General features: G+C 38.5%; 1 protein-coding gene across 6 annotated transcripts in view; it reads left to right on the top strand.

The window, feature by feature from the left end:
- The window catches only part of PTBP3 (polypyrimidine tract binding protein 3), a 103,666-nt gene that overhangs the window by 62,131 nt on the left and 29,508 nt on the right, over nt 1-12,027 (top strand). For all 6 annotated transcript variants that reach the window (XM_036261811.1, XM_036261810.1, XM_036261807.1 and 3 more), the window contains one exon: nt 5,265-5,429. In XM_036261811.1, coding sequence (XP_036117704.1) covers nt 5,265-5,429 — 165 coding nt within the window. The remainder of the gene's footprint in view (nt 1-5,264; nt 5,430-12,027) is intronic.

Here is a 12,027-nt window from a genome sequence, read left to right on the forward strand (position 1 = left end):
TGCTACTCAGAAACCTTTGTACTCAGTGCTCAGTGAAATACATAATAAAGAGTATATTGAGAACTCTAGATAAATATATAGCATGCTTTTTATAATTCTGCACTATGATAACCCTTATACTAAAGAGGAAGGAGTGAAGGGGAACAACAATAACAGTAATACTAGTAGCCACAAGCATATGTATAGAATTGCTTAATATAAAGGATAAGTAGAATTATTGGAGAAATAATGAAGTAAAGTCAGTGAGGTTAAGTTTACTTTTGTTTGTGCAGGCTTAATTTTGATAAGATTGAATCATCTTAATCTAAGAAGTAAGGGAACCATTATTTCACTTAGAACTTCACTACAATGTTGCCTTTTCCTAGACAAATTTCAAAATAAAAAATGTAGTTCTTCAGTTGCACTAAGCACATTTCAAGTGGCTAGTCGCTATCAATATTGGACAGTGTAGGTAAGTGGCTATCATATTGGATAGTATAGGTAGGGAACATTTCCATCATCACAGGAAATTGTGTTGGACAGTGTTGTATTTTATCTTCCAAGTCTCCTTACCTCTGTGTGTGCGCGTGCACCATACATTTATAATAACTGTTTTAATTCCTCGTTTGCTAATTCTGGCCCCTGTGTCAGTTCTGAGTCTTTTTTGATTGATTGACACCACTACCACCCCTTTCACTTCATTGTGGGCTCAAAGTGATGGAAGTCTGAATAAGTTTTCAAAGCTGAAGAAATAGAACCCTTTATTCCAATAAATCTTACTGGGGAGCCCAGTGTACATAGATAACATAAACTGCCATGTTTGAAGTGGGATTGTGGTACTCAGTTTTCCACATATAATTGGCTTCCCAAGAGCATAGTTTAAAAACCAATGACATAAATTATTCAAATAATTATTTATATATTTTCAAAGATAATGCTGCTTTGGAAATGGAATATTTGACAGTTGTTTCACCTGATATAAAAATTTGTAAAATAAAAATGCTATTAAAAGATACAAATAGCCCTGGCTGGTTTGGCTTAGCAGTTAGAGCATCGGCCTGTGGTCTGGAGAGACCCGGGTTCAGTTCCCACTAAGGGCATGTACTTCGGTTGCAGTTTGTCCCCGGCCCTGGTTGGGTGGTGCGGGTGGCAGCCACTCGATGTGTCCCTTCACGTCGATGTTTCTGTCTCTCTCTCCTTTCCTCTCTCTCCCTCCCACTCTATCTGTACAAAAAATGGAAAAATATCCTCGGGTGAGGATAAAAAATAAAAAAAAAAGATACAAATAAAAGGCTTGTATAGTCACGTGCCACTTAACATTGGGAATATGTTCTGAGAAATACTTCATTAGGTGATTTTGTTATTGTGCAAATATCATAGGGTGCTCTTACACAAACCTAGATGGTATAGCCTACTACAAACACTTAGACTATATGGTATAGCCTATTACTCCTAGGTTATAAGCCTGTAAAACATGTTAATGTACTGAATACTGTAGGTAATTGTGCATGGAAACATATCTAAAAATAGAAAAGGTACTTTAAAAATACTGTATAAAAGATAAAAAGTGTTACACCTGTATAGTGTACTCATGAATGGAGCTTGTAGGAACTGGAAGTTGCTCTGGATGAGTCAGTGAGTGGTGAGTGAATGTGAAGGTCTATAGGACATCACTGTATACCACTGTAGACTTTATCAACACTGTACACTTAGGCTACACTAAATTCATAAAACAACATAAGATTAAATCAGTCACAAAAGAAAATGGTGCAATCAACATGGCATACTGTTTCATAGCAAACTTTTTTAAATAAGTAGAAAGCGTATACTCTAAAAGAATAAAAATAGAATAAATAGATAAACCAGTATCATAGTTGTTTATTATCATTATCCAGTATCATGTACTGGTACAAAATTGCACGTGCTATAGTTTTATACGACTAGCATGCAATGGTTCTTTTTACACCAGCATTTCCACAAACACGAGTAATATGTTGTACTATGACGTTTAACGTGTCACTAAGTGATAGGAATTTTTCAGCTTCATTATAATCTTGTGTGACCACCATCTATGTGCGATGTACTTCCTTGATTTATGTCGTTAAGCAGAGCATGACTATATAAGTATAAAAATAGAAGTTGTCCAACTATTAAACATATGGAAAGTAAAAGATGAACAGTTTTCAGAAAGAGATTTATTTTAAATTCTAATGTTTATCATAGCAGAATGTTGGAAAATTACTTATCTCACAGAGTGATGGTATAGTAAATAGTGGAGTAAAAATTAAAATTATGAAAACAAAAGAGAAGAAATGCTAATATTATTATTATTTTTTTAATTCTCACCTGAGAGTATGTTTTTGGTTTTATTTTGTTATTTTTGTTTTATTTTTTCTCTTTATTGATTTTAGAGAAAGAGATAGAAATATCAGTGAGAGAGAACATCGATTGACTGCCTCCTCCGTGCCCCCCATTAGGGATTTTGCCCACAATTTGGGCATGTGCACTGACTGGGAATCGAACTGGCAACCTCTTGGTGCATGGGTCAACACTCAACCACTATGCCACATGGATCGGGCTTGAGGATATGTTTTTTATTTATATTTATACACATACATATGTATATCTATATAATTTTTTTTTTAAGAGAGAGACAGAACCATTGATTGGTTGCTTCTCATACATGCCTGACTGGGGATTGAAGCTGCAACCTGTTAGTGTATAGGACGATGCTCTAACTAACTGTGCCACCCAGCCAGGGCAAGAAATGCTCTTTTAAAACAACATACAAAGTACTGTGATCTTTGAAATTTCAAGTAACACTATGAAAATTAAAATAGCTATATTAAAGTGGTGGGGTTTTCCATTTGTCACACAAATATTATACTAATTATCAACATTCTTAAGCAATGATAAGTATGAAACAAAAGATTGATGAAAACTTGCATTTAATTTCAGTAATCATTAACTATGCCTTTTTTCTTTCACTTATCACTCCTTTACCTACTCCATTTTTTTTTTTTTTTTTTATCCTCACCTGAGGACATTTTTCTATTTTTTGTTCAGGTAGAGTGGGAGGGGGAGAGAGGAAGAGAGAGAGAAACATCGATGTGAAAGGGACACATCGAGTGGCTGCCACCCGCACGACCAACCAGGGCCAGGGACAAACTGCAACCGAGGTACATGCCCTTAGCAGGAACCGAACCCGGGTCTCTCGGGACCGCAGGCCGACGCTCTAACCGCTGAGCCAAACCGGCCAGGGCTACCTACTCCATTTTTAAAATATATGTCACCCATGTTCATAGCAGCACTATTTACAATAGCGAAGATCTGGAAACAGCCCAAGTGTCCATCATTAGATGAATGGATAAAAAAGCCATGGTACATATATACAATGGAGTACTATGCAGCTGTAAGAAAGAAAGATCTCTTTTTATCCTCACCTGAGGACATTTTTGCATCTATCTTCAGATAGAGTGGGGGGGGGGACACATCAATGTGTGAGAGACACATCCAGTGGTTGCCACCCACATGACCCTAACCAGGCGGAGACAAACTGCAACCGAGGTACGCACCCCTAGCGGGAACCGAACCCAGGACTCTGGTCCACAGGTTGACACTCTAACCGCGGAGCCAAACTGGCCAGGGCAAGAAAGATCTCTTATCTTTGAGACAACGTCAAGGGACCTGGAAAGTATTATCCTAAGCAAAACAAGCCAAGCAGAGAAAGACATATCACATGATCTTACTTATTTGTGGAATATAATGAACATAAGAGTCTGAGGAACAGGGTAGTCCCAGAGATGTGGAAGTAGGGTACAGGCTGACAGTCCTCAAAAGAGGATGGGAGGGGAGAGAGAAGCCACAGAACTTAAACGCATGTACGCATAACCAATGGACATGGACAACAAAGCTGGGGACTGGGCAGGGAGGGGTGGGGAGCAGGGTGTCAATGGGGGGTAAAGGAGAAATATCTGTAACAAAAATAAATAATGATTTCAAAATTTGAGACAATCACAAAATTAGAAAAGTTGCAGATACAATCAAAGAGCTTTTGGCCCTGGCCAGTTTGGCTCGGGTTAGAGCGTCGGCCTGTGGTCCAGAGAGACCTGGGTTCGATTCCCGCTAAGGGCACGTACCTCGGTTGCAGTTTGTCCCTGGCCCTGGTTGGGTTGTGCAGGTGGCAGCAACTCGATGTGTCCCTTTCACATTGATGTCTCTCTCTCTCTCTCTCTCTCTCCCTCCCATTCTATCTGAACAACAAATGGAAAAATGTCCTCAGGTAAGGATTTAAAAAAAGAGCTTTTGATTTGTTGAGGCATTTGGGAATAAATTGCTAACCTGGTCTGACACTTTTGGCATGTTTTTCTTTTACACAACCAGGATACAGTGGTCAAAATTAAGAAATTAGTCTCCTAAACAGTTTCTCAGTTTTTCTTTGACTGTTATGACCTTGGCACTTGAGAATTATAGGCAATTTATCTTAGGATTTCCCTCAATTTGAGTTTGTCTGATGTTTCCTTGTGATTAGATGTAATGTATTATATCTTTGACAGGAACATTGTGTTCTTTTTTTCCTCATTGCATCGTATCAGGTGGGACATAATTTCAATTTGCTGCATTACTGGTGGTGTGTTCTTTGATCACTTGATCAGGCATCTCCACTGAAGTTAGGACTTACAAAGCAGGGGAGAAGAGTCTTTGGGGAAAGGTACTCTAAGGCAATGTAAATATACTCTTCCTAATCAGTTGTCAGTTTATATCAGTATAGACTAAAGTTTGCCTGTTTTACCTGATAGGCTATTATTTGTCCAGTGGAACCACCACCACCATCACCACCACCCTCGCCCCAGGGTTGTCTTCTGTGTCCTTTTGACATCTTCCTGTCATCCTTTAAATACTTCTTTGCATTGTAGTAAATAAATAAATAAAAAGAAGGGATGCATTCATTTTTTATGTTCCTTGCTCCACTTCTGGAACTTGATTTAAAGTTTTTGAATAAAAATCATATTCAAATTTTTCTTTGAGTTGGTTTATTTTTTGCCCTGTATTTTTTCATTTCTTCAAGTAAACTGAAGCAACTTTCTTACATATTGTGATAAAAAAAAAAGTAAGTCTTTTTTACTCTTGACTAATTATAAATTTAGGATATGTGCATTCAGGGAGAGTAGATATGTTTGGTTTTATTTAACTATATTACTTTATGTTACTTTACATTGACTAATTTTTAGGACTAACATACTGCTTCTGTGTAACCAAATGTTCTCATTTTGGTTTGTTTATAGAGAGCCCAAGCTGCACTGCAGGCTGTCAGTGCTGTCCAGTCGGGAAGTCTGGCCCTTCCTGGAGCTCCTACCAATGAAGGCACAATGCTAACTGGGCAGAGCCCTGTGCTCCGAATAATTATTGAAAACCTCTTTTACCCTGTTACCCTGGAAGTTCTTCATCAGGTAAGGAGAAAAACTCTTATGAAAGCAGAGCAAATGTGACCTCTGTAACTTTAGTTATTTTTATAGCTTTAGTTTTTTATGTTGTTGATTTTGGTTGATATATTTAATTTTTTTTTTTTTAATCCCCCTGAAGCCCTGGCTGATTTGGCTCAGCGGTTAGAGTGCCAGCCCGTGGACCAAAGGGTCGTGGGTTCGATTCCAATCAAGGGCACATACCTCAGTTGTGGTTCGGTCCCAGCCGTGTTCAGGGCCATTTGGGAGACAACCAGTTGATGGATGTGTCTCTCTTGCATCAATGTTTCTCTGTCTCTCTGTCTCTGTCTCTCTCTTTCTCTCTCAATCTCCCTCTCCCTCCCTATTCCCCTACCTCCCTTCCTCCCACTCTATCTGAACATAAACGGAAAAATATTCTCGGGTGAAGATAAAAAAGAATCACAACCAATGGACATTAGGTTGGGGAAAGCAGGAGGTGGGTGGGAGCAGGGCGGAGAGGGTCAATGGGGAAAAGGTGGGGGGGCATCTGTAAAACTTTCAACAAAATAATAGATAACAATAAAAAAAATCACCCTGTTTCATGCAAGAATAGTATCAATTAGAGATGATTTTGACAGCCCCTGTTTTCTAACTTCAATACTTGATTTTAAAAGGTGTGTAAGAGCCCTGGCCGGTTTGGCTCAGCGGTTAGAGCGTCATCCCACGGTCCAGAGAGACCCGGGTTCGGTTTCTGCTAAGGGCACATAACCTCGGTTGCAGTTTGTCCCTGGCCCTGGTTGGGGTCGTGTGGGTGGCAGCCAGTCGATGTGTCTCGCTCACATCGATGTTTCTCTCTTTCTCATCCTCCCTCTCTCCCTCTCGCTCTATCTGAAGATGAATGCAAAAATGTCTTCGGGTGAGGATTAAAAAAAAAAAACCTTGAAAGAGTCTTCATTAAACTTTAAAAATAAATAAATAATAAAAGGTAAGACATTCTCTTTTTTTAATACCTAAGCATGGAAATGAATGAAGTATAGAATCCTATAAAAAAAAAAAAAAGCACTGGTAGTAGTTATTCCTGAGAAAGTAACGTCAATGTGGAAAACAACTAATTTATTCCTGTTGACTCCCCACATTTGAGTTTTGTTTTGTTTTTTAATTTAAGTGTCCCATCCTTCAACTTGTGAAGTTACAGTCACCTCTTTTTTTTTCAATCCTCACCTGGAGATATTTTCCATGTATCTTTAGACAGAGTGGGAGGGAAGGAGGGAGAGAGAGAGAGAGAGAGAGAGAGAGCAAGAAATATCTATGTGAGAGAGATACATCTACTGGTTGCCTCTCGCATACCCTGACCAGGGCCGGAGACTGAACCGCAACCAAGATATGTGCCCTTGACTGGAACCACATCTGCAACCCTTTGGTCCACGGGCTGACCCTCTAACCACTGAGCCAAACTGGCCATGGCTACATTTGAGTATTTTTATTTTAAAAACTCTGAAAGGAAGGTGTATAATAACTCCTTATATGTAACATGGAAGTATGTTAGATACTGACTGATGCCCTCTGTAGGTCTCATTTACTACCCATTAATATGTCTAACCTGCCTTGATAAAAGACATTCTACCAAATCATGGCCTACTATGAGTATACGGAATTTAAGGACTAAAGGTCACCTCGCTGTGTAATTTTATAGTGAGTAAAACTGAGACTCAAATAATTGATGCATTGAATATTGTAGAGTAATTGAAGAGCCAATTAGAACTCGAGCCTCCTAATGGGAAGTCCAGAGTTTTTTGTATCCTTGTTATATTTTTAACTAATACTCCCTATATACATACCCTCAAAATTTAATATATAGTTATTTGGCAATCTGTATACATAAACATTTGACATCTAGCCCAAAAACTTGTTAGTTTTGTCCCTTTTAACTACATATTGATTTCATTTTATTATACTTGTCAGTTCACTTTTAAAATACTAAAATATATTATTTGCTTATTTTTATATTTATATCTCAATATATATTTCCAGTACAATGCCAGACCAGTCCATAGTTTTTTAACTGTTTTTTCTAATCTTTGATTTGTACTAAAAGTGAAGAGTCCTGGGGTGTGTATGTGCATGTGTATTTAAGAATTGAAATGCTTATTATATTTTACAAATAAGGAAACAGATGCCCTTAGAATTCAAGTCCCGTTTCCACAGTCACTGTACCAACTGGTGATAGAGCTTGGATATTTCCTAATAGAAGCCCTGTGCTGTATATTTAAATAGCAAAATATACCATTTATTTGGCCTAATGTGATCCCTATGATAGCATGCTGAGCACCGTTTTCTTTAAAATTTTGTTTCTTTATTGGTTTTAGAGAGGAAGGGGAGGGAGAGAGAGAGAGAAACATTGATGAAAGAAAACATCAGTTGGCTGCCTCCTGCATGCCCCCACTGGGGATTTTGCCCACAACCTGGGCATGTGCCCTGACTGGGTATTGCACCGGCAACCTCTTGGTGTGTGGGTCCATGCTCAACCACTGAGCCACACTGGCCAGACAGAGCACCCTTTTCTTAAATATGCATTTGTAAAGTAAGTCCTAGGGAGTCCTTCAACACTGGTATACATAGCCACTGTTCTCTAAAAGGGTTCAGGAGTTGCTCAAATGATTGGTTTCTTAGTTCTGGTGGATTTTCTTCTCTTCTGTTTATCCCACAAAATGGCGCTGAGCACTCTGTGATCCATCAGCAGTGCTGCTTTGCTTTTGGTACTGTAACACTGTAGCTACTGCTAACTTATACTGTTTTACAAAGGATATTCTTGGTCCTGTGGTTCAACTTTGCCATCTTTCTTGGTGAATTTAGCCAGGGTCATGTGGCCCTGTCCTATCGTTCCATTTGTCATCTTACTGAGAGCAGTAACAAACCTTATTGCTCTCCCAAAAGATCATAGGGTCCTTTAGGTGAAGAGGAATAATTCTAAGAATCCTCAATAGTAATTTTTGGGGTAGGACTCTCATCCTTTCAGTTACAGCACTTTCTTGTCTAATGCTCCTTCCCATTGTTGTTGAAATCAAACCAAACTCCTTACCTTGTGAGACCCCAACCTCAGACCTCTCCCCATCTCTTTAACCCCATTTTCTAACACTTCTCTGCTTATTTAGCACCCTGACTTTTGTGACCCTTTGGCCCTCTCTCCTTCCCTCCCTCTTATTCCTTTCTTAGTCCATTTCTAAGTTCTATTTCTTAGCCTTGGAACACTCTTCACTGAGATAGTCACTTCACTCAATTCTATATCATTGAGTTTTTAGCTTATTCACCTCCTCAGAGAGTCTTTCTCTAATTACATTAACTAAGCCCTCTCTCCCTGGCTCTCTATCTCATTAGCCAACTAAAGTGTAGTGTAGCATAAGGATTAGGAATACAAGGTCTGGACCTGGTTTGAATCCTGGCTTTACCACTTAACTACCTTTAAAACCCTAGGCAAATATCTCATCTATGTCTTTTACTTATTTATATAATGGAGATGAATGAAGATGGTCTCTAATACCTTCATTGTGAGGATTACATGAGTTAATGCATTTAAAGCACTTAGAACAGTGCCTACTACATATTAAGTGCTCAAGAAATTTAATCTGTAATAATCAGATGCTAGTAAATTACACTGTAAGAAAATGATTCTTGCTTTTCAGTCTTGTGGGTAAGATATAATTTCATAATAGTATAAAATGCAATGAATATTGAGATGGGAAAATACATGGAAGTGTGGAGTTGCTTGCACCTGTTATATTAATTAGAGGATTATTTTATATTCTTTGCTGAAGATTTGGCACTAGCTAAACTGCTCTCTAACATATGTAGAAGCTAGTGGTTTTTCCTTTAGCTCATGCTAAGGGGATTGAGAGTGATTGAGATGGTAATGGTGCTATTTCAGATGAGGGAAGTTAAGAGAGATGTTTCCAATATGACATTTGAGCAGAGGCTTGAAGGGTGTTAAATTGTGTGTATGTGGTAGAATGATGGTCCAGTCAGAAAAAATAGCAAGTGCAAAGTCCTTAACATGGAGGCGTGCTTATTAATTTTTTCAAATATCAGAAATAAGGGGTATGTCATTGGAGTGTACAAAGAGCTATCTTAACACTAAAATAGAAAAGACTGAGGGAGGAATAGATTTGGGGCAGGGGTGAGATGTAGGGCAGAAATCATGAGTGTGTTTTGGACATGTTAAGATTGGTATACCTATTAAACATCCAAGTAGGAGATGTTAAATAGGCATTTGAGTAATAAATCTGCATTGGGTATAAGAATTCTGGCTGGAGATTTGATAATCATCTCAGCATATGGGTGGTATTTTAAAACCATTGGATTGGCCCTGGCCGGTTTGGCTAAGCGGTTAGAGCGTCGGCCTGCAGACCAGAGAGTCCCGTGATCGGTTTCCGCTAAGGGCACGTACCTCCGTTGCAGTTTGTCCCTGGCCCCGGTTGGGGTCATGTGGGTAGCAACCACTGGATATGTCGCTCACATCTGTGTTTTTCTCTCTTCTTCTTTCCCTCCCGCTCTCTATCTGAAGATAAATGCCAAAAAAATGTCCTCGGGTGAGGATAAAAAAAAACAAACGTTTGGATTGTATGGCATTGTGTGGAGAGTATTTGTAGATCAAGGAGGCATTCATTGACTGATCATTATGTAAACTCAGCCCTGCATACTAAAAATTTGTTCTCTGAAGTAGTTCAAAACAGTATTCTCATGTAATCTATTACTTCCAAGTATTGTTATATATGGGGGTATTTTATAAATGTACAAGAGATGAATCTCTTCAGGACAAAGTACTGATCTTTTTGAATTGCAGAATAAAGATACATAACTTGCAAAAATCAATTATTATGGTATTAAATAAAATAATCAGTACTAGTAATATGGAATTCTGGTTAGTAATTCTTACTGTTTTGTTGGCTACAAAAATTATTATAAACAAGTGTGGCCAATGTGCTTGATATTTTTTATCTTCAGATAGAGTGGGATAGAGAGAGAAACATTGATGTGAGAGGGACATATTGATTGGCTGCCTTCTGCACAACCCTGACCAGGGTTGGGGACAAACCGCAGTCAAGGTACGTGCCCTTGGCCGGAATCGAACCCATGACTCATTGGTCTGCAGGCCGACACTCTACCACTAAGCCAAACCGGCCAGAGCTGCTTGATATTTTTTAAAGTTCTAATATGAATATGCTTTGTACAAGTGAATACTAGTGAACATTTTCAGTTTCTGGCGAGTTCTACCTTTATAAATATCACCCTGAAGATTAATTTTACCAGAATTTTATCTTTAGTATTTTTTTAGTCCCATTTTAAAGTCTAAAAGGTTATAATGTGCAGGAGACATCAACAGTTGAGTATGCATTTATATTTGTGACATCAAAATAACTATATTAGAGAAATAAAATCAGAGACCTTATAATCAATAAAAATAAATATGAATGTTTTGAACTTTCCCAAATGCTAATCTTTTGAAGCCAAATCTGTTTAAAATTGAGTATTTTGATAATTATGAAGTAACGTTAAAATCACACTACTAGCATTCTTAGATTCCTAGGTGTTGGTGTTTATTTAATTTACTTTATTCGAAAGTATCAGATTGATTGATTGACTTTTGTAGCTACTCACTCAGTAAATACAATCCAGGGGGCTCTAGAGAGCTATCTGTGGTTAGCCAGTTAAGTCCATTTATATTCTCTTAGCACTTCAGATAAAAATCACACAGCTGTCAGTGAGGATGTCCATTAGGTTTTTTCACATTAAATTAGAGAAAAAAAATCTAAACAATAATCTGAAGGTTAAGTGGAAATTAACTGGGTTCTAGAGCATAATGTGGTATAAAATTATCCTCAATTTTAGAGCAAATTATGTGTTCTCATTACTTCATTAATAAGATATTTTACATCACGGACATTTATATATATATAAATTTTTTTTCTTTACTGATTTTAGAGAGAGGAAGGGAGGAGATAGAGATGGAAACATTGTTGAGTGAGAACATCAATTGGCTGCCTCCTGCATGCCCCACCACTGGGAATTTAGCCCACAACCCAGGCTTGTGCCCTGACCGGGAATCAAACTGGTGACCTCTTAGTGCATGACTCGATGCTCAACCTCCGAACCACACCGGCTGGACTTTTTTTAATTTTTAAAATTGATTTTAAAGAGAGCGAGAGAAACATAGATTTGTTGTTCCACTTATTTATGCATTCATTGGTTGCTGCTTATATGTGCCCTGACCAGAGGTTGAACTCACAATCTTGGCATATTGGGGGCAACGCTCTAACCAACTGAGCTACCTGGCCAGGGCACAGATGTTTATTTTTTTTTTTAATCCTCACCAGAGGATATTTTTCCATTTATTTCCGGCCGGGGGCGGGGGGAGGACATCAATGAGAGAGAGACACATCGACTGTTTGCTTCCTGCGCGACCCGACTAGGGCCAGGGACCGAACTGCAACCAAGGTACATGCCCTTGACTGGAATCATATCTGTGACTCTTTGGTCCTCAGGCCAACACTCTAACTGCTGAGCCAAACCAGCCAGGGCCTATAATTTAAAAAAAATTGCATATTACCATAATTCTACAATTAGGTACCTC

This window comes from Molossus molossus, unplaced genomic scaffold (genome assembly GCF_014108415.1).
Source record: "Molossus molossus isolate mMolMol1 unplaced genomic scaffold, mMolMol1.p scaffold_m16_p_14, whole genome shotgun sequence".
NCBI classification, from domain to species: Eukaryota; Metazoa; Chordata; class Mammalia; order Chiroptera; family Molossidae; genus Molossus; species Molossus molossus.